We start from the raw sequence: 26,749 nt of genomic DNA, 5'->3' as shown, positions 1-26,749 counted from the left end.
CCCAGTGATTAGGGCCAAAGAAGTTCTAGACACTCTGAAAAGGAAGGTGGGGAAAAAAAGAATAAGGGGTAGAGACACTCCAGGGCTTCAAAAAAAAAAGGGGGGGAAACTGAAAGCCTATGGGGTATGCTTTGCATTAAGTCTGTCATTAGAATGTTCTTCTTTTTTGGGATTAGAGGGCAGGCACTGATACTGCTGTTCACTGTGGTGGTGTTGGGGGATTTCCGGTGGAGGGATGGGGAGAGACAATGCCCTTTGTCAATGATGGACAAGGCTGGTCCGTTTGCCTCTTCTAGTGTGGTGGGGTGGAGGGGTAGGGCGGGTAGGGGATAGAAGAGGGGGTATATAGTCAGAATCCAGCAAGCAGGAGATTACATGGTTTAAAAATGTAATATCAGCTATTAGCTCTAAAGGGGGAAGAGTTTGGTAAAGAGAGAAATGTTAGGGACAGGCCCACATGAGAATGGGTCGGAGGATAAGGTGGTTTTAAGCAAAGATTATAGGAGCAGGAATATAAAATTACAAAAATGGAGGATGATAGAGCATCTATATTAACACTCAATGTGTGCGGGCTAGACGATAGAGCCAGAAGGCTGAAAGTGACATTAGTGCTGAAACTATGGAAGGACGATATTATCTGCCTTCAGGAGACCCACATTCCCTGGTGTTAAAGAAAGTTGCTATCCTATCTTGGCTTTGACCTTTTAGGGTGTATACAGCAAGGCCTTACCTCTAGTGGGGTAGCTATATTAGGGAAGCGCTCTAGTTGTACTGTATTCTGAAAAATATCAGATAAAATGGGGAGGTGGGTAATATTAGATTGTAACATTGGAGTAGGATTTATTTTATTTTATTTATTTATTTATTTAATTTATAGAGCGCCTTATTACCCAGGGGTCTCTAAGCGCTTCCCAGAGGGAACACATTTGACAAGAGGAGAAAGTGATAGCAGGAACACTAGGCCATTGTCCATGCCTCTGAGAAAAGCACTGTTTAAAGCATTTTTCTGAATGGCAGCAGGCGCGTTTCCTTACGCAGGCTAATCGGCAAGCTGTTCCAATCCGACGGTATTGCATTGGAGAAGGCTCGCCCACCTAATGAGGATAATTTAAAGCGTGGACATACCAAGAGGGTGGCCTCTGCTGATCGCAGTGTTCTGTTTGGAACATAAGGGATCAGTCGCTCCCTGATGTACTTAGAGGCTTGTCCATATAGAGCTTTATGTGTGATGCAGAGGCCTTTAAACTTAACTCTCTGCTTAATTGGGAGCCAATGAAGCTCCCGTAAAAGTGGCGTGGCATGCGTCCTTCTTGGTTGTTTTAGAATGAGTCTGGCTGCATCATTCATAACTACTTGAAGTCTGGCCAGCTGTTGTTGAGGGAGGCCGGCATATAATGAGTTGCCATAGTCCACACGCGTCAGAATCATAGCATAAACCGCCCGTCTGAGTGTGGTCGAGGTTAAAAGTGGGGACATTTTTCGCAGTTGTCTTAATAGGCCCGTACAGGTGCCAACCACTGATGAAACTTGTTTCGACATAGAGAGTTTGGTATCAATATAGATGCCCAAACTTTTTACCGCCACCGCTGGTTCCGGGGCAGGACCCAGTTCTATTGGCCACAGAAAGTCATTACAGGGGCTGGCTGCTGTAGTAATTGCCAACACCTCTGTTTTATCCAGGTTTATCTTAAGCGAATTATCTGTCATCCAGTTTATTGTAAATTTTTGTATATTTTGTAGTCCCAAATGAGCTGTGGGTGAGTTGTCGATTTGTATGACGATCTGAGAATCGTCAGCATAGTTGTTGAGCCGGCACTCCATTGAGTTAAGCGCCGCAACCAAGGGCTGCAGGTAGGCATTAAACAGGAGAGGTGAGAGTGCCGAGCCCTGGGGTACTCCACAGGTAAGACCTGTTGGTTCGGACACCAAGTCCATCAGTTGGACTCTCTGCGAGCGATTGTTCAGAAAAGAAGCCAGCCAGGCATGGGCAGTGTCCCGGATGCCGAAGTCCCTCAACCGCGACAATAGTCGGTCATGATTGATCGTGTCAAATGCCGTGGAGAGGTCTAACAGCACCAGGGCACATGGATCTTTTTTATCTGCCCTAAGTCTCAGGTCGTCCAGCAGGGAAAGCATGACCAATTCCGTGCTGTGATGGGCCCTGAAACCGGCCTGATTGGATTCTAGGAGGTGATTATTTTCGAAGTGGCTCGAGAGTTGAGGTAGGACATGTTGTTCGATTATCTTAGCCAAGAATGGCAGTTGTGAGATAGGCCTGAAATTTTTCAGGACCTTGACATCAGCCCCAGGTTTCTTTAACAGCGGGATCAGCCGGACCTCCTTAAAAAGCATACGGGACCTGTCCTATTTCAAGGAACTTATTAAGGATGGAGAGTACATCATTCCTAGCTTGAAGATACTAGGTGGACAGGGGTCCGTTGGCGATCCAGACTTCACTCGGCCCATCAGTACTGTCAGAGACTCCCTGGTGAGCGGTACTAGTTTTGTTAACGGATGGACAGCCCGAGGTGGCGGTGGTGGAGAGTTGCTAGGACCACTGAGGCTAGGAGTATGCTCGATTTCCATCAGGAGATCCGATATTTTGTTTATAAAGAAAGACTGGAATTTGTTACAGTCTTCTTGGGTAAAAGGAGGGATCTGTTCTTTTGTTTTCCTAAGCTCCGTTAGGACCTTAAATATTTCTTTCTGGGGGTTATGGGCCGTGGCAATACGGTCCTCATAAAATTCGGCCTTCCTGAGTATAATAGCTTGTTTGTAGGCGGCAAACTCCCTAATGTATGTGACACGTATGCTGGCGTCATACTCCTTGCACCAGTCTCTCTCGCTCTGGCGCAGAGACCGTTTTAGTGACCTCATGTCTTCGTTAAACCATGGGGCCCATTTTCCCCTATCCACTATTTTCATCCTACGTACGGGTGCGACTACATCAAAGGCTCTTGTAAACTTTTGTGATAGATTTAGACTCACAGACTCTAAGTCACCTTTGTGGCGAGTATGTGAGTGAGTAGCTTTTAGCGTGGATACTAAATCATCCACTCTGATTTTGTCCCAGCTTCTTAGTGATTTCCAACCTGGTGGTGGATTTGCCAATCGCCCTGGGAGTGTCAGCTGCCCCTGCAATGAGCAGGGGGAAATCGTGATTGGGCTAGGCATTGGAAGCGAGGACCAAATCAGGTCCAGTGTGTGGCCTTGCTGGTGTGTCGCGCCCACCACCATTTGATCAAGTTCAAGTGCTATCCTGGCCTCTTCTAGCTGCTTTGATTGGCAGTCCTTGGGGGTCTTCTCCCAGTGGAATTTAAAGTCTCCCATTATCACCAATCCTTCATAACGTGAACGGAGTTTGTGGACTAGTTCCAATAAGGCTTCGATGAAACCAGGTGGGGTGCGTGGGGGACGGTAGACTAGGAGTATGACCACACAGTCAGTGGCAGAGCAGAACTTAACCCCAAGCGCATCTGCGCCCTCCAGGCTTTCTGAGCAGATGATTTCAGTTTTAAAAGAACTATTGTAGAGGAAGGCTACCCCTTCTCCCTTCACATTTCCACCTCTATTTTTGTGAATGGCCATGAAGTTGGGTGGAAGTGATGCAACTAGATCAGGGATGGAGGACTCTTCTAACCAAGTTTCCGTAACCCCCAGGATTACCATGCTACCCTCCTGAAGTAATGTAAAGACTTCGAGGTTATGTTTTTGCAGCGATCACGTGTTAAGAAGTGCGAGATTGCAACATTGTAGCAACCGTGCTTTCTTAATTTCCCTTGAAGTGCCCTTTCCTTTAGTTGTGATCCCCCGGGGTTTTAGCAGTCCTTCCTGTCGTAGCGCCTCCGAAAATGAAGGAGTTAGCTGCAGGGTGTCCTGATTTAATGACAGGAGTGTTTGCCTAGAGTATTGGGACCCTGGGCCAGGGTTCCTGGCTCCTTGACCCGGCCGGACGCGGACGGGCGCAGACGGGCTTGCCTTCTGCGAGGTGAGGACCAGAAGTGCGGGAACGGGGAGTGCAATGCGGGGAGATTAGTGGCACAGGTACAATTTGACAAGTAATTTTGAAAATGAGCTAAAAAGAATTCCTTCAATTCTCGGCGATTATAACAGCAAGTATCAGTTTTAGTGTCGGCATTCAAAGCTCGCAGCGATCATGTGCTCGGCACACTACAAGTCTGGTGTGACCCTCTGATGGTTTACGTTGTGTTCAATTTATGGGGCCAACATGCTGAATTTTTTTAATATTGAGTTGTTGAAGTGGCCAACCATGCTGGTAATATGTGGGGATTTTATTATACATCTAGAGGTGAGAAAAAGACCAACAGCCCAGGGATATACAGGAAAGAAACATATGTTATTTAACCCCTTGGCCGTGGCGGTAATTCCGCTGCGGCGCTAGGGGGCGGCAGGGCACGCGGCGCCGCCATGCATGTGATGGAACCACTCCGTCACGAGCCGCGGTGGCGCTGTACTTGTGACGGAATGGTTCCATCATGGCCCCGCCCGTCCAATAGAAAGCGCCGCGCAGGCAAGAAATCAGCGCCGCGCAGGCGCAGCGGCTGGGCTGTGACGGAACCATTCCATCACCAGCACAGCCCCACCGTGGCTTGTGACGGAATGGTTCCGTCACAAACGCTCAAGGGGTTAAGGCGATCACCCGTCTAGTGCAGACCCACAGGCTGGATGATGTATGGGAGAAGCTTATGGCCCCAAACCTGGGATATACATTTTTGTCACATCCTCACAATAAATTAGTCAGGTTGGATTAATTTTTCGCATTTAGGGTGCTTACCAAGCAAGCAAGGATCTGGAGCTACCCTAGGGTACTATCTGACCACAACCCCCTGAGCATCGAGTTTTTTCTTGAAAGGGGTGTGTAAACCATGACCTAAGTGGACCTTCGGTAGGAAATTCCCATGCAACGAGGAATACCTAGACCATATGTTTTTCAAAGTTAAGAAGGCCACAACTAGAAAGACAACAGTTTGGGATGCATTAAAAGCAGGGATTCGGGGCAAGACGCTAAGCTTTGCCCTACATCAGGAAAGGAAGAAGTGCAAGGAGATTTGTGATTATCTAAAGGAACTATCCCTCCTTGATGAAAACCAGACACAAGAGATATCCCGGAATATTAGTAACCCCGAAACTCAGCGGAAAATAGCAGGGATTAGAGTTAAGATAACACAGTTCGTCAACTATGAGAATGCTATTAGTTATCACCTAAGGAAACTGGAATGTTATGAATATGAGGAAAATGTGGGTCCAAAGGGAGGTAGCTGTGGAGATTGAGAAAATCGAGGATGAGGGAAATTATTGAAGTGTTTAAAGAGTTTTATGATAAATTATACACTCAAGATGGGCAACTTACAGCAGGGGAGGACCACAAGACATTACTATTGATTGAAGGGGGATGCTCGGTTCAGAATATAAATTGACTCTTGAGCAACCAATATCGGCAGAAGAACTGACTCTGGCAACAGGGTCTCTCGCCGCTCGTAAGGCTACAGGACCAGATCAAATTCAGTTTGAATTTTATAAGGCACTGCTGAAGGAATTAATGGAAGACATGTTGACGGTCTTTCGGGAAGCTCAGGGAGGGGAACACCAGCGTCATGGGGCACAACCCACATAGTTGTGGTTTAAAAAAAAACAAGCCCCCATTAAAGCCCAGATCTTATAGACCGATATCACTAATTGATAGCGATGCTAAGATCTATTCTAAAATTTTAGCAACTCGTCTAGCAAAAGTAAGCATGAAATTGGTAACTTTAAGGTAGCACAGCTTCATTCCTGGTCATGGGACCACAGATCACATTAAAAAAGTGATCAAGTTTTTTGACATTATAAATAACACCCGAGGAAAATGGGCCTGATTTTATTAGATGCCGAGCAGGCATTCAACCGGGTGTCCTGTCACTTCCTTTGGGCAGTACTAGGGGAAAATGGTTTTCGCCCCGGATATATTAGGGCTATTAAATCACTGTATTTAAATCCTAGGGCCAAGCTGCGAAACATGGAAAGAGAGTCTGAATTGATCTATATCTCTAGGGATATGAGGCAGGGGTGTCAATGCTCGCCATTACTATTTGCTCTATATACTAATCCTCTGATTTCTGGAACTAGATACCAACCCTCAGATTAATCCGGTAGTGGCTGGGCAGGCAGAGTATAAAGTACTTGGGCAAAGACCAGAGAAGGCTTTGAGTAAGGAAGGTGGTCCTGGAAGAGAGAAGACATCTATTACGGATCCAAAGTGTGTTTAAATGCGTTGTGTTGGAGACGTAGACAGATTACGGTCTATTGTTATATTTAAACTCGGACTCAGGAAACCTCGACATGAATTATATTTCCTGTTCTTTCATCTTTTCTCCTTTTAAGACGTCAGGCCACTTATACACTGAAATGTATGTTGGTGGCCTGTTTCTACATAATGGTAAAAATACTGTCAATCAATAAAGATTTTGAGCATCTGTGCTATGTTCTTGATTATTAAGAGATATTAGAACATTGGAATGTTGGGAGCTCCATTGAAAACAATGGAGTGATCTGGGCTTATAATGGCTGGTATAAGCCTGGAGCTCCAACATTCCAATGCTTCTTTGTTCACAGCTCTGGCTGTGAACAAAGGCTTCAGGGGGCCTGAGGGGATTCCAATCCCCTCACGCTCCCATAAGGCTTTGTTCTTTTTTGTTAGAACATTCTGTCCTCTAGTGACAGAATGTTCTAATAGCCTTATAGCCCTTCGTAGATGGGCTATACCGCTATTAAAGTCCCTCTCCCTTGTTAAAGGCCCTCGCCTTCAGCTCGGGGCCTTTAACGCTGGAGAGGGCCTTTAATAGCCGGTATAGCCCTCTACGGCGGGCTATAAGGCTATATTAGAACATTGGAATGTTGGGAGCTCCATTGAAAACAATGGAGTGCTCCGGGCTTATAATGGCTGCTATAAGCCTGGAGCTCCAACATTCCAATGTTTCTTTTTTCACAGCTCTGGCTGTGAACAAAGGCTTCGGGGACCCTGAGAGGATTCCAATCCACTCACGCTTCCATAAGGCTTTTTTTTTTGTTAGAACATTCTTCCCTCTAAAGGCAGAATGTTCTAATAGCCTTATAGCCCTTCGTAGTTGGGCTATACCGGCTATTAAAGTCCCTCTCCCTTGTTAACGCTGGAGAGGGCCTTTAATAGCCGGTATAGCCCTCAACGGCGGGCTATAAGGCTATAATCAAATTTCATAACACATTTATTCATACAATTATGTAATTTATCTTTGGTATTTCATGCCTTCAATTGTTTAACCAGTCACTGGACTGGATCGTTGAAGGAAATAGGTGAAGCCCTTTCCATCCCAACTAAGTTTCCACTGCTTTGCTATCACCCAAGGATCTTCCTGGATCTTATAAAATAAATCACAGATCTTATAAAATAAATCACAGACCCTTAATTTACAGCTTTCCCTCTTCTGCTCCTTGCACTTACCAAATGGATCTGAACTCTCTCATGTGGACCCAACTAACCTGTTAAAACTAGCTACTGAGGTTTAGCACCTGTGATAATGGAGAGCCGTTAATGCAGGTTGGTGACTTTGCTAGTAACACATTAAGAATACTGAAGGTGGGGGCGCTAGAGAGCCCGGAGCAAGATGGCTGCACTTTAGTGCTGCTCTGCCGGTCGAGATTATCATCCACCTAATATCCTGATAGATAGGCGCCATCCAAGGCTCTAATGCATATATTTGGACTCCCTGCCTCCTAAGGAACCCTCTGATACCGCTCATGTACAGACTGAGGGCCTGCAGCCGCTTGTTTTCGCTTCACTCTGCCCTTGCGCATAATGGCGGCCCCAGAGTAAGAATCACTACTGACCTTCCCATGTGAGCCCACTGCCTGTCGCGTCGCTGTGCATAGCTCCTGCGGCGGAGCTCTGGAGCTGTGGTGGTGCGGGTTTGCCGGTACATCACTGTCAAGCTGCCTTGCTGCTTAGATCGGCGCTGGCCCCTCCCGCGCCGGGGAGCTCATCTGCTGTGGCGGGCCCAGAGTGCGGAGGTGAGTTGCTTGCACTGAGACCCCTGGCACGGCTGGCCTCTGTAGGATTCAGCAGCCCAAGGAGCGAAGGGAGATGACCGCTTTGGCATTCCCTAAACGGGGCAGCCCGCTCTCTGCGGTAACGCTGTATGACTCTAACTACCTGATTGCATCGGCCCCGGCCCCCGCTCCCCTGCCTGGGCCTGCTGCGTGGTGACGGGGAAAAGGCTGCCCCCAGCACTGCATTAACCAGCTTCCCCTCAATTTAGTGAGACACGCGCTGCATTTCCAAACTCTGCCTTCTCCGTGGCCTGGCTTGCAGTGCTCTTGAGCTCTGACTAGCACTACCGGTGGTGAGCCTTGAAACACACCGTTCGGCCTGTCCTCTTGGAGCACACACAGCTGACTCCTGCTACAGGAGCCCCTGTTCGCTATGGTTGCTCTGCTTGGCTAGACCTCCTGCGCCTGCATCACAACGGACATCTCCCATAAAACCACAAGCATATCTCTGCATATTTACGGGCGCTGCACTGAACACTACATATAATCTGCCATATCACTGTGCCTAAGTCCTAGCTGTAGTGGAAGATGGACATGGAACACTGTGTGTGGATCCTAAGTGGCATGGGTACGTTGTATACTATTTAGAGCATGGTGCCTGTGTTTCTCTAAGGCCTTACCCTACCTGCGTGCATACAAACACCCTTACCGTGCTGCTGCTGCTTGGACGATATTGGAGCGCTATCGGCTATATAGCGCTTGGCATTGCGCAGTTGGCACTAGAGTGCCGGGTGATCAGAAGCTGGAGTGCTGCTCGGGTGTCCAACATCACAAGTAGGTGCCTCGCACGTCCTCTCCTGCTCCTTCTGCCAAGTGTTGCCGGAGATTGCTGGGACAGTAATACCCCGGGGGCTCCCTCTGGCCACTGCTTATACTCACGCTCTCACTGTGTCTACCCGCTCTAAGTCAGGCCTAAGTATGGGGCGAATGGATAAACAGCAAGGCAAATTGAACTTTGAAACAAAAAAGAATGCTAAGTCTCAAACTCCAAATGCCTCCGACACTGAGCTGGACTCTGAAGTCGATTCAAGCACTAAACTGGTGCGTCTGATGATGACTATGCAACAGAGTCTTCACAATATAGATGCCAATATAGACCATCCGAACCTGCGCATGGACAGTATGGCAAAGAAGCTGAAAAGCACGGCACCCAGCTTGCTGAGGCTGAGCGGCGAATCTCTGCCACGAAGGATCGGGTTGAGGCGGTCAGTACATCTTGCGCCAGCATGGAGCAGCTGTTGGAAGTGATAAGAGCCAAGAACGAGGATATTGAGGTCCATTCCCGAAGAAACAATTTGCGAATTACTGGCATTTCGGAAACAACCAGTACGGGGCCCAAGGAATCGTACGTGGAAACACTGCTCACCACCCTTTTGGGAATGGAACATTTTTCAGAGGTGAGCCACCGTTCATTAGCTACTTGACCTATACCTGGAGCACCGCCCTTCCCATTATAGCCAGGCTGCTGAACTATCGTGATCGGGACACTGTACTTCGTTTGGCTAGAGAGAAAGGCAGCCTGAATTATCAAGGAATGAAGGTAGAGCTGTTTCCCGACTTCACAGTGGCGGTGCAACAGGCGCGCAGGAAGTTTCAATCTGTTAAAAAAAAGTTGCAATCTCTGCACATCCAATACGCAATGCTGTATCCAGCTCGTCTGCGGATTCAACACGACAGGAAAGCTCGTATTTTCTCGACGCCCAAGGAAGCGCTGCAATACATTCGCCAGATCGAGCGGCAGACTCCGAAGCGGGAGAGAGAATGGGACTCTAAATTCAGACGGTTGATTACGTGAGAGTGCACTTATTATTCATTCATTATTGTTGTGTTGCTCACTGTTGACAGCTATATCTTCCATGCGCTCCATTCTGTTCTCTTACTTAACTCATTGTGTTGTGTAACTCATGTATCATAGTACGTTCTAATGCAGATCTCCTACATGTTAAGTATGTTATTTGAGCCTATCTGCTGTCTTGTGCTTTAGGAGCGTTGGGCTGTTTGATAAATTATAAGGGCATCTAATGACACTCATGGTTTAGACCCACATAACTTTACTCTTGTTTATGGTTGATTAGCCTAGCAATGTATATCTTGACCCACCCTGTCTTTAGGGGTGCCAATGGCTACTAGTGCGTCACTGTATGGGAATTCCCCACAAAGTTTTTCCTACTGTTAGTGCACTGTTGAGTGCCTTGGTTGCAATGATGTCTATGTTTCCAATTTTTATGCGCGCTTATTTAGCCATGCAACAATCTAACTGTTTCTTGTTGTACCGGGGGGGTATCACAGCAGGTTTCCACTACTGGAGTGGGCGGGAGGGGCTGTTGGGGAACAATGTTTTATGGATGGTACATTGGCGATCTAGCACTGGTTCGGCATGACTACTACAGGGATACTATTCAGGCGTTATCACAGACAAATACAATTGAGGACAGGACATGACTGAATCCAAAATCTTGACGATATCATGGCTTAGTTGGAATGTTAGGGGGCTCAATAATCCTAAGAAAGTACGTCAGATGGATGCTATCCTATCCGGATCGTCATCACATCCAGATACTCCCCTCACTAAGTGGGCAGTATCCAACGTTGCCATTAGGTGGGTGGGGGTGCGGCTGGCTGCATCCTATTCCTCTTATGCACGGGGTGCAATGATTCTGATTAAGAAGGGGATCCCCTTTGTACCGATTTCTGTAGATGAAGATGACGTGGCAGATATGTAATAGTACAGCGAACTTTATATGGCACGTTGATGGTGATCATAAATGTGTACAGACCGAATGTTGATGATCCCGCTTTCTATGATGCATTATAATAATAATAATAATACAGATGCTTGTAGAGCGCGAACAGCTACCTCAGATGAGGTGTCCCGGCGCTAGCGAGTCCAACGGCCCAGGGCGAGTAGACAGGGGGAGTTTAAGATTATTGCATAAAGAGCCAGGTTTTTAGAAGCTTCCTAAAACTAGCTTCTGTAGTGGCAGATTGGATGGCAGGGGGCAAAATATTCCATAGTTTAGCAGTGCCAGCAGAGAAGGACCTGCCTCCAAGTCTAGCTTTCCTCACACGTGGAGTGGTTAGCTTGAGCAGGGAGTTTGAGCGGAGCTCTCGTTTTTGGTGGTAACGGGGAAGTCGAAGTTTTAGATAGTAGGGACACGTGCCTTTTAGTGCTCTGAAAGCCAGGGTAAGCACCTTGAACTTAATTCTGCTTGCTACTGGCAGCCAATGCAGCTCGTGCAGATGCGGAGCGATATGCTGCCTAAAAGGGATATGTTTTATGAATCTCGCAGCCGCATTCTGCACGATCTGTAAGCGTTGCACCGCATAACTGGGCAGACCGAGAAAGAGGCCATTGGAATAGTCAAGGCGAGATGTGATTGTTGCATGAACAACCGTTTTTCGACACTCGACTGGAAGCAGGGGCAAAAATGTACGTACATTTCTGAGCTTGTGTAGGCAACCAGCGGTAAGCTGTTGTATGTGCGGCAGGAAAGACAAATTCTCATCCCATCTTACTCCTAGGTTTTTTGCATGCGTCCCAGGAGATGGGGCAGAGCCCATTTCCGTTGGCCACCAAAGGTCCGGAGGGGGGTGTTTGAGTTTTCCAAAGAATAACACCTCTGTTTTGCTCGCGTTCATTTTGAGTTTATTAGTGTTCATCCATTTGGCCACGTCACGAAGACAGCCCTTGATTATACTAAAAGCTGTCTCTGACGTGTCTGTATAGGGGAAGACCAATTGAGTGTCATCCGCGTAGGATATAGCCTTGACCCCCCATTTAGCAATCAAGGTGAAGAGCGAGGCCAGATAGACATTGAACAGCAGAGGGCTGAGTGCCGACCCCTGTGGGACACCACACCTGAGGCTTTTAGGTTCAGAGGAGAAGGGGCCCAGAGCCACTTTCTGGGACCGATCTGTAAGGTAGGAGTGTAGCCAGTTAAGTGCTTTGTCTCCAAGGCCAATGTCCTTAAGTCGAATCAGCAGTCTGCTGTGATCTACCGTGTCAAAAGCGGCGGATAGATCCAGGAGCACCAGCATAGCTGATGCCCCTGAATCTAAGGACCACCTGATTGACTCGGCCACCTCAATGAGGGCCGTCTCGGTGCTAAAGCCGGCCCTAAAGCCGGATTGAGTTTCGTGTAGGGCACCGCTTTCTTCAACAAAGCTGTTAAGCTGCCGTTGGATTAATTTTTCGAGCATTTTGCCAGGGGCTGCCAAAAGGGAGATGGGTCGGAGATTGCTCAGGTCATCCGGCGCACCTTGGTTTTTTTTTTTAGCAGGATTTTTTATGGGGTAAGCTTTACAATCTGCCCCCCTCTACTATTACTTGCAGGGGGGATTTCAATGTGATTCTAGACCCCATCATGGACAGGATGTCCTTGGCGGACCCCACTCCTAAAAGGGCTGCTGCCTCGATACATGATAAAATGCTAACCTTGGGGCTTATGGATATCTGTAGGTTAAGCCGCCCTGATTCTAAAAAATATACATGTCACTCATACGCATGGCAGGTTTGGTCTCGTATAGATTATTGGTTAGTCACGCAGGACGCAAATGCTTGGATTGTGCAGATATAGCACCTACCTAGGACGTTGTCAGACCACTTACCCGTATACCTTAGCATAGCGCTACCATCTTATACCCCCTCTCAATTGGAGGTTGCAGTCTTCTTCTCTATTGGACATAGTGTTCTGTGAGGGAATCCATGAGGCCATAACTGACTATTTTTCACATAATACCTGCTTGGTCGAATCGGTGGGGACATTATGGGAGGTTTTTAAAGTGACCATACTTGGGGCCTGTATAAGTCTACAAACTGGTGTGTTGAAGTCGATACGTAGCACCATGTCTTCGCTTAAACACGAACTGAAAGAGCTAGAGAGACGATATGAACACATGGCTGACCCTCCCACACTGGCACTCATAAAAGAGAAAATTACAGAACATAACGACGTTGCAGACCAGGAGATACGACATATTCCTGTAGGAGCAAGGTTAGATACTACAGGGAAGGTGGTAGACCTGGTAGAGCGCTTGCCACCCATATAACAGAACCCCAAGACAAAGCATATATAGTTAATTCAGTACTTGCTGATGATGTAATGCATTATGACGCACACACTATACTAAGCACTTTTGCAAAGTACTATACTGAAATGTATACTCATCGACCAACTGCAGATGAGACTGAGCTACAACAGTATCTAGAGGATATAGCGCTGGTATGGCTCACTAAGGGGCAACAAGAGTTTTTAAAGCATCCTATTACCATAGATGAAATAGGGGCGTCAATACTGCGCTTCCTAATGGAAAGTCGGCTGGCACCGACAGTTTGCCAGCAGAATTCTACAAGGCGTATATAGACATCCTCGCCCCCTGTTTTCCCTAGGTTTACGAAGAAGCATATGAGACTCAGGGACAGATTGACAACCCCCTTGCGCCACTTATGCGTTACTTTTCCCATGTTAAAAGTGACGCACAAGTGGCGCAAGGGGCTTGTAAATCTGCCCCTCAGTGCTTACCTCCAACTCTGCGAGAGGCCCTGGTGGTCACATTGCTCAAGCCTGACAAACCGTCAGATAGGTGCGACTCCTATCGACCACTCTCCTTAATTAATACTGACGTAAAGATTTTAGCAAAAGTTCTGGCGACCAGATTGAAGCTACTCCTTCCAGTTATGGTACTGCCAGATCAATCTGGCTTTGTCCTACTCGCTCAACCTCCTATAATCTGCGGACGCTTCTTGCGGTAATGCATGTACTGGAGCCCACTCTGCCGGCGGTGCTCCTTGATGCCGCTAGGCATTTGATTCTATCTCCTGGTCATTAGTGTTTGCAATTCTACATTGCATGGGGGTGCCCTTTATTTTTACTAATTGGATAAAATTGCTCTACACACGTTCCACTGCACGGGTGTGGGTCAATGGTGGCTTGTCAGAGGTAAACAATATTCAATGTGGCACACGTCAGGGATGTCCGTTGTCCACCTTACTATTTGCACTCATACTTGAACCGCTGGCCTGTGTCCTACAGCAGCGCTATGCTCAAGCAGCATGGCGTTTTCATCAACGTCCTCTGGCAGTCTCCATGTATGCAGACAACATGGTGCTGTATTTCCGGGAGCCTGCTCTGCACCTGGCACCCCTCATCAGGGAATACAGCCGGTTTGAGTGGTTCACTGGGCTTGGTATAAACTGGACCAAGTCGATGATCCTACCCCTCATGGACCGCACGCCCCCACTTGATCTGGACTACTCCTTGGTATGGTGTACTGATACTGTAAAATATTTGGGTATATGGCTCCATAGAGATCCACAGTAGTGATACAATCTAATTACTGCATAGCCATCACTCGACTTGAAGGGCAAATAGCCCGCTGGATCAAGCTGCACCTGTCCTTTGCAGATCGCATAGCTTTAATGAAAATAGTCAATCTTCTGCGCTTTCTGTATCTCTTTTTAAACATTCCTGTCCCACTGAAGCTTCATTTTTTTAGTACACTCCGCTTTCTCCTGGTGACACTGGCATGGGGCGGTAAGAAGCCACACCTTAAATGGGAATCGCTCATGTTCGCTTACGAGCAGGGAGGTTTTACGGCACCCAATTTTTATCTATATTATCTGTGTGAACAGGCTCACTATGCCTACTACTGGAAGCAGGATCCAGCTTACATCCCCCATGTTGCAGTAGAGGCTGGAGCCGTTCCCCCGATACCGCTCAAGGCCATGATGTGGAATACACACTCAGTTTTTGAGAAAGGGGAGTTCGACACCGTGCAAACCACAGCTAAAGCATGGCGGGACTTGGGAAAACGAGCGCAGAAATTGCCGCTATACGCACCCAATATGCCACTCCTATACCACACAGATCTCTCTGTCATTGCTGAGCCGTGTGTCTTAAAGACAGGAAACATCCTTTACAACGCAACTTTTACCACGCAGTGCCTTTACGACGCAACTTTTACAACGCAAACCATTACAACGCATTGCGCTGGGGGGGGCGCTCTAGGATAGGGAATAGGTTTAATTTACTATCCAACACCTTCCCTACTATCCACGGGGACTGAAGTTGGAATAGTAAATTAAACTACTCACTATCCAGCGCCCCAAAGCACTATGCGTTGTAAAGGCATGCGTTGTAAAAACCGTGTTGTAAAGGCATGCGTGGTAAAAGCATGCGTTGTAATGTCATACATCCCTTAAAGACCCTTAAAGATATGAATATGGTGAAAATGGAGGATGTGTTTCCTGGTGGCTAATTCATAGCTTCTGCATCTGCTGCTGCAGGTGATGGCGTTACTGCTTTGCAACTCTTTATCTATACTAGACTGCGCTATGCTATGTGTGCGCTTTATCCACAATTTCCTGCAGAACCACCGGCGCTCGACGCACTGCAACTTTTATATACAGCCACTTTGCGGGCGAAGTTGGTCACTAGATTGTATCAGGTATCACAGAGGGAGCTGGTTACGCTAGGTGTATCTGCATTAAATAATTGGAACGCAAGGTTACCAAATCCCATATCTGAGGACGAGTGGTTTGAATGCTGCCGCATGACAGGGCACTAAACAGCGAACGGTAACTTGAGGTTGGTCCACTTTAAGTATCTACATCAACTGTACTATACACCTGCACAGCTGTCTGCTTATGGTCTGCAGGAATTAGATAGCTGTAGGCGATGTGGAGCGCCTAAGGCAGACTTTTATCACTTAGCTTGGGAATGCCCAAGGGTGTACTCATATTGGGGGTCTGTCGTACGGATTATACACTTTAGGATTGGACTGCCTTTAACCTGCACTCCCCAACTATGTCTTTTGGGGCTGGAACATTAAGGCTTCGCATAGGAGATTTGTGGCTATAGCATTACTAATGGCCATGCGAAGAGTCTCTATATGCTGGGGGGGGGGGTAGACCTGTGACTACCATTAAACTATGGCTGCAGGACCTGACCTATTGTTCTGATCAGTTCACATGCTATGCAGAGGAATTGCCTAGGTCGTCAAAACCACGGGACATTTGGGCTCCCCTTACAACTTATATATATGCTCTGCATTCCACTGTCATGAAATGTAGCTCTTCTGTTCTTCTCTTTTGAGTATAATATCATGTGATGACTTTTCTTTTCAGGTGCAATATCCTTATTGTGATTGTAGATACTGCCATGCTGTGTATTATTCAGAATTATTAGCTTTCTTGTACTATGTCAATACTGAGCCAAATGCCATGTACTGTATACATTTATCCTGTTTCTTGTTACTCTTGGAAAACGAATGAATACAATAAAAAAAATAAAAAGAATACTGAAAGCGCTGAGTGCCATATTGTGGAGGGGATGATTGATGAACAATGTTAGCATGCTCTAATTTCCTTTTGGTTAATTTTTTGGCTGCTCTTTGGGTTACTGCTAAGTTGGACAGGTTTGAATGTCTTACCAGTTTTAAACCAGTGTCTGTACAAGGTTTTGGTGATGTGCTGCACCTTAGCTTTGTTGAAATAAATGTGTAACTCTTTAGCCAGAGGCAGTAAGAAGATCTGTGTGCTTTAAGTGTGAGTGCTGTGCTAAGAGACCATTGCAGATACGCTGCAGCTGATCAAACCCCCTGAATCTCATCCTTGCAACTCGGTCTGGAGCGCCTAGATGCTGATGTGAGGCGTCTGCTCGCGTTTCAATTGCCGGCTGATAAGCGTCCCTGTGGTTCAGCTCAGTTCATTGCAGACTGCTCTTCGCAGGATCAGCATCTTTTTCTCTTTTTCTCAAGGGGTCCTTCTCAATTGTTTGTTGTATCCTCACAAGGAACAATGACCATTTTTAAAAGTTGTGGATGTTTGTTGACCCTGATACTACCTAGCTGTGTCTTGGGGAGTAGATATACTATTTCATTATCAAGCCAGATTCAATGTCCTGACCTGTTGTTGGTTACATCATGTGCTTCATAACTTCTTCCAGGGTACCACTGAAGCCCATGCTTACCAATATAATTAAATGTAAATCAAATTCTGTGGTAAGTTAGCATGTACCCGTTTTTCAATGCCTTTGGTGACTTTATTGCTTGTACATTGTGACTTTAGGTCTGTTTTCCGTTCTCAGGAACTGTGTCCACGTGTCTTTAAGATGATTTTCAACATCACCATTTGCAGTGATATATTTGACATCGTTGTTAGATGAGGCTTGAGTATGAAACCTTTAGATTTATTCTCTTTCACTCAGTCCTGTGAAATTCACTCACAGGTTTTTTTGTGTTTTCATTGTGTAGGCTGCGACCATGATCTTGGTTCTGACGAAGAACCGTTTTTCATGGAAAACTATTAAAAGCGGGTCGAAACGCCGACATCTCTTAATTTAAGTATTTGGATCTCGTGACATAACTTTAAACAAAAAATCTAAACATTGAAGGAACTATGTTGCAGATTTTCATCTACATTGGATACACTAAGCTGGATTGTTTTTTTCTCTATTTATATGAATATATTTTGTGTTTTGTCACAATCTTTGACCATACACCTGAGCACCACACCGTATCACTTATGGAATACATAGGATCACCTGTACATATATATTGAAACTTGTGTTCTCTAAGTTTTGCCAACGAATATGTTTCGTCATCTGTGAGAAACTACATGAACTTAGAACCTTGTTGCTTTCTTTCATTCATTTGAGTTGTGACTGGACCACTATAGACTTTCTAATTATAACTTGGTAACAGCAAGTCTTATAAGTTAAGGCAAAAGAATAATTGACAATCATACTTCACCTATGGACCATGGCAGAAAAGCTAGTACTGATCAAGACCTTTTAAATCTCATCCTTGCAGCTTGGTCTGGAGCGCTTCCACGGTGTTGGAATCCTGGGCTCGAACTCCCCAGAGTGGTTTATTGGCCACTTAGGAGCCATCATAGCTGGGTAAGTGCCTACTCTTGCTGTACTTACTCCTAGTAAATGGTGCAGCTAACACCACGGATAGTCACTGTTATCTCAGTCCTGTTGCTTGTCAACACTGTATGTAGAGGCCACATTCATCATCACTCAAGGCACTTGGGATACAAGGCCTCAGTAAGTCACCTGGAAAATAAACTTCACCACATTTTATTTGCTTCGTAACTTTTTTTGAATTCCAGGAGAGTCAGTAGGTCTGAGGTTCATTGGGATGTTGTTCCAGTGCCCGGATGTACAGGTTGCCCCTCTGTTGTTTCTCATATTTCTCCAGCACCTGTTGATGTTATGGTTCCGGGAGTGTTGTTGTTGTTTATTTTATTGTTCAGTTAGTTAAAACCATGACAATATACCAAATTCTAATATTAAAAGTGTGCTACACATAAAAAATTGCGTCTCTATAAAATTATAAAATCTTAGACGATTATACAATTGTAAAATACTTTTCATATTATTAACATGATTTGACATTCAGTACATGCTCATGGATTCATAGAAATGTAATCAATTTACAATTCATTTGGGGGTCGTTGGAGTCTAGTCCACATATGATAGCTCTCCTGCACGATCTAATGCCTCTGTCCTGAAATGCTCGCCGCAATATTGTGGTTTGTGCTAGTTGCAATGTCTTACAGTGACATACAAGATGAATTAAGTCTTCTTTTTTATAACCACAATGTCGGCAATTATCATTTTCTTTTGGTTTCCAGTGAGGGGCTTCCGCAAGAGTAGGGAACTGTCCGAACCTTAACGTTATTAATTTCCTCTTTACCTAAATGGAATAGGTGGAGTCTAGATAGGCTGCTTGTTTCAAGGTTTTATAAGTATTAATCAGTGTCCACGAGTGACTTCTTGTTTCAAAAAGATCTTTATTGGTCAATAATGAGTGGAACTTTGCAGCTTTATTTATTATTAATTTGAATGCTTGGTAAGGCATTTGTTTACTCCACAGCTCCCTTGTATATGTCATCTTTAAGGAGTGTTCAAGAAATTTGTATGCTGGTGAATATTTATCTTGATCCATTTCCTGCCATAAGGATTCATTAAGGCCGTTTTTTTCTATGTTTTGTTATATTTGATACCATACTATAATGTATGTGTAGAGCCTTCCCAGTGTTTCATTCATTAGCCCAAACTCCAAGCGCATTTGAGCTGGTGAGGCAGTCTTCGAAAGTAGAAGAACCTTTTTGTAAATGCGCGTAATTAGACTGTTTAGAGTTTCTGCTTCATTTCCATGCATTGCAGCACTGGCATATGATAGTGTTGGCAGTGCTTTGGCTAACATTACCGTTAACAATGGTTTCAGAGACGGGCCTTCCAAATTCTTTGCAAGGGTTTTGAGGGTGAATGTTAGGGCCTCTTCTCGTTGTTTCATGTATTTTTTCTGTTCACGAAACAAAAGTTTGTCGTCAATATAAAAACCCAAATATTTATAGCATGATACCTTCTCCAACAGATTTCCCTTTAATCTAATTTGTTGAGTCGTGGCTGTGCGATTTGTAATAAGCATCGTTTTGGTTTTTGTGAGATTTAACTCCAGGTTATTTGCCGACAGAAATTCGGAGAGTTCGTTTAGTAGTCTTGTCAGGCCTACCTGAGTCAAACTTAGTTTTCCTAATTTGGGTGAATGGGAATTAATTCCATCTAGCTGTCTTGAAAGGTCTGAAATAAATAAATTAAAAAGGTGCGGTGCTAATACGCACCCCTGCTTTAGCCCTATGTTGGTGTGCACTTTCCTTGATAGTCTGGCTCCATTTCCAAGTTTCATGCGTACCCAGGTATCTGTGTAAAGCAGTAGTAGACCTTTCAATATCCTGTCAGGTATGCCCCAGGATTTTAATTTGGACCACATTAGTTTCCGATCGACACTGTCAAAGGCAGCTTTTAGGTCGATGTAACACAGATGAAGATCTTGTTTTCTGTTTTTACATCTTTCTGCGATCAACAAAAGCGACAATATTTTTAGTTGTTCCGATACTCTTCCTAAATCCAGTTTGATTGATTGGTATTAGGTTACAAACACTAGAGGCAAAATATTTGGCTTCAACATCCTGTAAGGCGATTAGCCTATAATTTTTGGGATTTGATCTATCCCCTCCTTTGTAAGTTGGGGTGATGTTTGATCCTTGCCATCTTTCTGGAATTTGATTGAGTAATTCTACATCAGCATTTAGTTTCCCGAGTATTGGGCTCCAGTACTCCGAGTCATATTTAAAAGTAGCCTGGGGAATGCCATTTTGACCGGGGGCACCATCGCTTTTGCCTTTCTTTATTATGTTGGTTATTTCTTCTGTTGAGTAGTTTACTACAGTGATCTGTAATTTCATTCCTTTTTCACTAGTGGACGTCTCAGTTGGAAAATAAAATTTGTCCATATCATGGGGTTGTTCTTCTTTAAATTTATCATTAAGGAATTTAACCCACTCCTGCTCCTGTGTATGCGATGTTAGGATATTTAGATGTCTCCTCAAGTTGTTTATTGACTGCCAGAATTTATTTAAATTTGAGTGTCTTAAGTCATAAATTAGTTTTGTCCAGAAACTCTCTGCTTTCTCTTTGTTAAGTTTCCATATTCTACTTTTGAATTGTATTCTCATTTGTTGGAATGCAATCTAGCCTACACACTTGGATTTATCCTGCCGCAGTTTCCTTTGAGCTCTTCTTAGTTCTTTTTTTAATGCTTGCAGATCTTTGGTAGATTTCTTGTCCGGTCATTTCTTTGGACCCCAATTTCTACCACTTTCATAGTTTTCACTAGTTTATCTAGAAATAGCGACCAGGCTTGTATTCTGCTAATGGGTTCTGTGGTTAACTCGGCCAGAATGCTCTTTATTGTTAAGAATACGTTTGTTTTATTCATGTTTGTCCATTTCAGGCGTCTTAGATTAGCAGAGGTAAGTTCGCCCTCAGGCAAGTTGGTGGGTTGATGTCTTGGTGTGTCTAGGTTGAAGATAAACTCTATGTAGAATCGAGCTAATACCAATAATAAGGGAAGCGTTACAAGTGTGAAGTCTAACGTTGAATGAGCCCTTGAACCATAATATGTTTTTTCAGGGAGGCAATCTTTATCATTTCTTCCATTAAGGACTCGCATTCCTTGAAATTCAATATCTGTAACTAGTTGTTGTCCAATACGATCCGTGCGGTTGTTCCCCGTGCTGTCTTGCTGTGGTACACACCAAAATGAGTTCTCTGCACTTAGAATATCATCATCATCTGGCGTGAATATCAAGTTCGAATTAAAATCGCCTGTTACAATTATATTCCACGTTGCGTCTTCACAACGTAGTCTCGATATTTTTTTAATTAAAAGGGCATTTTCTTCCTTTTTATTTGAGCCTTTGGTTGTGTATAGTAAATAATTAATATTATCGTTTTAGTTGTATTTAAATTTCGATCTGAGAATTTTACAATTTGTATGCTGGGGTCTGGAGATTTCAACTGTTAGCTTGCTATTTTTAATGTTGTCGATACGTACACAGACAAACCTCCTATAGCCCTACCGTAGAGCTTGCTTTTTTCCGCAGGTACTGTGTAGTGAACGTAGCCATCTATTGGAATGACTTCTTGCGACCAAGTCTCTTGCAGGGCTATAATGTCACAGTCTGCCCACTCCTTGAGTGGGATGCCATCTTCAAGTAATCGCCTGGCTCCTGCTATATTCCAAGATATCATGTGTATTGCATTTGACTCTGAAATAGAGATTTTAGCTCCATTATGTCATACACCTTGATTGTTCAATATACTTGGTAGCCAGTTCTATTCTTCTTGCTTTGTGCCTCTTAACCCATATTCTCTTTTTATTGACATTGCTGAGGTCTGAGCTGTGGTTCCAGGAGTGGCACTCTCCACCCGAAGTAGTTCTTCTCTTAGCCAGTTGTGCATGGATTCCATTTCTGATGGCCTTGTAGATGCTGCTGCTGGTTTTGTACTTGGCGTGAGGATAAATATGGAATACATTAAGTTATGTCAATGTATGGGTGATGTGGTTGAATTTCTTAGGGCTTTGATAAGCTGGGGAAAGGGTGAAAGGTGCCATCCAGTTTGTGAGAGAAAGTAGGCTTGCAAGGTTGTCGCTTAGTCTTTGGGAACATGTTTCTGTCATTGACTATGAGTTGACAATGATTAGTAATTGGTAATTTAGTCATGCTAAGCTAGGTTAGTTTCACATAATACTACACCCATTTTGTTTTAGAATTCTTCAGAGGGTAATCTGGAGCATCCTCAACATGTGTGCTTGGTTTAACAGACTGAAGAAGGAGGAACATTGCATCATCAGTTAGAAGCTATTCAGAAATCATCACTCAGCGACAAATCGCTGCCACTAAAACCTGCAACCCTGTATTGAATTGTTTTCTTTTGGGTTTTTTCAAAATTCTGGAATAATTTAAGTGGTCCTGGGCAAATGCTTTTTCTGAATAACTAATAGAGTTTTTGATATGCTATAAATGTATGTCATCACTGTATGCACAGTTGGGTGATGCAATGTCATATCTTTAGGTACAAATAATAATAATAATAATAATAATAATAATAATAATAACAAAAAGAACACATGTAAATAAAAACGGAGAAAAACATCGTCCTCCTTTCCTCTCATCACCTCACCGCGGTGGACCCTGCTTACGGGTTTTGTGGTCGAGGGTGTAGTCACCTACACACAGTTGATCGGAGGTGCTGCCTCTTTTTATAATCTTTCTTTCAGGAGAAAGAATGATAAGGGCAATCTTCTTTAGCATTTAAGAAGAAGGGTATCCCAAATATACCATATTAGGTTCAGGAACAAGGGGGACAATATACATCAACCAATAATAAACAGTCTGTTTAACCTGGCTACATTCATTGATGGAATTCATCCATTGTTGCCTGACCTAAAACAATTCATTCAAAATTGTTTTTTTTAATACTTCCTAAATTACTTATTTGAGCATTTCTTCTTATTTTCATATATTACATTTTTTAGTATCCTTTTTTCTTCATATTATTCTTAAAACAAACCCCAGAAACTCATTCATTTATTCCATAACCAAATACAACAATAATAATGAAATCAAACCAGTACAGTAAAATGACTAATCAACCACTCATATATTACTCTCTCATTCATCACCATACTCATGCTCACTCCATACACTCATTTCCCATGTCCCTCAAAACAGTATTCTTCGACAAACAAACAAGGAGCCCACTCTTCATTAATCTTCCATTGTTGCATCTTGAACTGGGATCTTCAGACATTATTGATCGTGGTCAATGCACGTTTCGGTGGATATCAAATTCTTTTAACCACCTTCTTCAGGACTTATTACCCATACTTTTTTTTCTTGACTCAATAGAACAAGTGGCGTAAATTTACATATGTTGGTCCTATCTCCCTACTATATAGCGAGTTTTGAGTAGCGTTTTTTCCATATCTCCAAATGACTCATTCCTGTCCAGTAGATAACAATGAGCGGAATCAGTAACAAGTCGCCCAAATATTTGATCTACCTTCACAACATGACAAGACTCAAATCCCTTAGTACATTGACAGCAATGATTGTGCCCCTTCTTCCTCAGCCTGATGCTATGTTGCCGACTGGCATCCTCAAAGTTGGGAAATATCCAGAGCCAACTAAGGGATTAGAGTCAGACTATATTGGCTAAATTCCTTCTAGGAATGTAGATAGGTGTAGCGGGAATGTTTATCATTGCTTGACAACCTTCTCTGGCTGCCACTCTACTGTCCTCCAAAATGTCTGAATGGACAAGGGGGAGACACGAGGTATAGCACCAAATATATTCTCACTCCAATAATGTAAGAGGCACAAGGAAAATGGTGCCCTAGAGAGAGAAAACATCACAAGGTATTAAACCCCCTCACAAGATTGACAATAATATAGCAAGTTAAAATAATAGTCACAAAGAAGACTAAAACTCAAATAGAAGAAACAAGGTAATGAATGGTGGACCGTAAAATGCATCTAATACAGAATCTTTGAACGCTGTGATGAGTGATAGTCAAGAGCAGATCCCTTAGACACTGCCTGACAAGGGAGTAGCAAGAAAATTAAAATACCCTCCACTTGAAACATACCTCTAGACCGAGCGTGTGAAGCGAGCAAATGTGACCCTCCTTAGAGAGTTCCTTTTACTTTTCTTTTTTATCTATCCATCCATTTATCCTTCCATCTTTTCACTCATCCATCCATATCTTCATGTGTCCATCTATGTTTTAACCATCCAGCTTTTCTCTTTTGTTCTTCTGTGCATTCTTCTAAACTTCCATCCATTCACACTTTCACGAGTTAATGCTTTCACTTTTCCATTCAGTTATTCTTTCACAGTTTCATCGTAATTTTCACCTTTCTTCTATCTTTACATTCATGTTTCCTTTCTTCTTTCCTTTCCCCTTCCTTTCTTCTTTCCCTTTATATCTACCCATCTTTTTTCTCTCATCCTTACTTTTTCTTAGATGTGCTTCTCTGTTATGCTCATTGTTTTGCAATGTGCTTCTCTCTCTGTGTCTTCCACTAATAGTTTTTTTTCTTTATGTATTTCCTTTCCTGTGCATGCCAGCTGAAACTTCACAACACTCAAGCATAGTATTTCCTAATGGTGCTGTTTAGCAGCAATTTGTCTGCCCACCTGTAGACAAAACAGGCCCATAAACAACTGGTTCATTTTTATGTGGATCCAGTACACCAGTTGACCAGGCCTATGTGGGATACCTGCTTAATCTTCTACAACGGGAAATTCCGTACGCCCATGCTGTCCTATGCTTATCTGCCCTCAGAATAAACCTGAAAACATTTCCCAGTCTCTTGTTATCACTGTTCTCTAAAGAAATGAACAATGTACTTCTGATATTAGGGAACATGTATGTTAGTCCCCGACCTCAAAGTCCTGGTAATGTAGCTTCATCAGCCTTTATAATTGTCCTTCTTATGAGCCAATCTCCAAACACCAAAAACTGTTATGTGGAAAACAAAATGAGGTTTTTAATGAAACAATGTCATGAAGTTCTTGGTTTAGAGGTCGGTGAATTTCTTTGGTGGGCCAACATGTGGGCACAGGAGGAGTCTGTGCTGTGGATGGCTAGAAGAGCCAGCATTATGGTTGCACGACAACTTATAGGCTTCTTTGCAAATGATACCACTGTAAAGAGCTTTGCGGTTGTATACACCCGGTGGCTGGAAGTTCTTGTGGTGTTGCAGCCTCACGTACAGCTGCGAGTGTGTGCAGTGGCAGTGGGTCAGGATGGAACTAACACCCACAAGGTTGCTTCTAAATAGTTAGCTGCTCCCACCTTTGTTGCTGTCCTTGAAGGTGACATGCACCTTATGCCATCACAAGGTGTGAGAGCATACAAGCTCTTCACCAGCCTGCCCTATAAACTGTGATGGCCTCCGTGTGGTTTCATCTTGTGTGTGGGGAGTCATTAAAGAGGGCTCAGGAATCACCCTTGCAGTCCTTCATGACATATGTAAGCACCTACATAAACCCAAAGCCATGGATTTCATACTCTCCTCTTCCTTTGTTTGCAGTGGTATTCCTGCTGGAATTTACACCACAAGCTCGGCGGACGCCTGTCAGTACGTGGCCAGCAACAGTGAAGCCAACATCCTTCTAGTGGAAGATGACGACCAACTGAAGAAAATTCTGCAGGTGAGATGTTCACCCATTCTCTCTCCTTCCCTATACACATCTCACAAAACACTTAAGATGGGAATTATTGGCAGGCATATTCTATGGCCTTCAGCATGGTCACGCCAAGATCATCTTACCTCAAAAATGAACAATAAATGTACAGAGCAGCTTTAGGACAAATTGACTGCCATGACCTTCAGATATAAAAGTGTGTCTGATGAGCTTCAGCATCTTTTTGATGGAAACGTTCACTATACACCTTAGTCCTGATCAAGAGTAGTACTCCAATCTGACACAACACCCCACCTCAATCCTGCCATGTACTGAGATCTAAAAGTGCTCAAACACTGCACCTCAGTTCTAACCAGATCTCAGATTTTAAACAGTTCTGATAGCGCACTGAATACTGACCAGCACGAGTACTCCGATTATGCACAGCTCTTCTGGTTCTTCTCAGTTGCGACTAGTACCAGTACTCAGAACAGTCCCTAGAACTAATTTGATCTTATAGTGCTCTGGCAGTGCACTTTACTTCTGAGTAAATCCAAACACTCAGAATTGAAACTGTACAATGCACCTAGGCCTTGACCAGGGCGCCACTCACATCTGCTACTACTCCCTCTGAGGTGCCGGGTTTTTAGGAACCCGGTGGTGCCAGGGGGTAGCACCCGAGGACCTCTGAGTTCTCCCTTGTTCCGGACCACAGAAACACGGAGTCTTCTAGTTACCGTCAAAGATCAAGTTTTATTGGTAGCTACCAAGTAACACGTGTCCCAGAAGTACACCACACGGAGTGTAGGTTCTCGGGAGACTGTTCGTTTTTACAGAACCAGCCGTCTCCTTATATACAAAAATAATAGCTGCAAGCAAGAATTCCTGAGTTTATGATATGGCTATACACATATTTCTACAATAATACAAAGAGCGGAGTCATGTAAGCAAGCCTATATTTTAGATGTCCAGTTTGTTGATAGATTACCCAGTTAGGCCTGGAACTCCCATCAGATATCGATGAAACCTTAATAAAGAAAGGTACAACCCAGTCATAAAACTGGCCATAAACAAGGAATGAGGACAGGTGCATGTTTGCAGAAAGCATGGTCTGTATG

At 44.2% G+C, this 26,749-nt stretch overlaps 1 protein-coding gene across 1 annotated transcript in view; it reads left to right on the top strand.

Annotated features, from left to right (window-relative positions):
* Nucleotides 1-26,749, top strand: part of LOC144817688 (long-chain-fatty-acid--CoA ligase ACSBG2-like) — a 614,824-nt gene that overhangs the window by 201,694 nt on the left and 386,381 nt on the right. The window contains exons 3-4 of the mRNA XM_078674435.1: nt 17,893-17,981; nt 25,538-25,658. Of these exons, the coding sequence (XP_078530561.1) occupies nt 17,893-17,981; nt 25,538-25,658 (210 nt within the window). The remainder of the gene's footprint in view (nt 1-17,892; nt 17,982-25,537; nt 25,659-26,749) is intronic.

The sequence above is a fragment of the Lissotriton helveticus genome, chromosome 2_1 (assembly GCF_964261635.1).
Source record: "Lissotriton helveticus chromosome 2_1, aLisHel1.1, whole genome shotgun sequence".
NCBI classification, from domain to species: Eukaryota; Metazoa; Chordata; class Amphibia; order Caudata; family Salamandridae; genus Lissotriton; species Lissotriton helveticus.
This window is presented reverse-complemented; position numbering and strand designations above follow the sequence as displayed.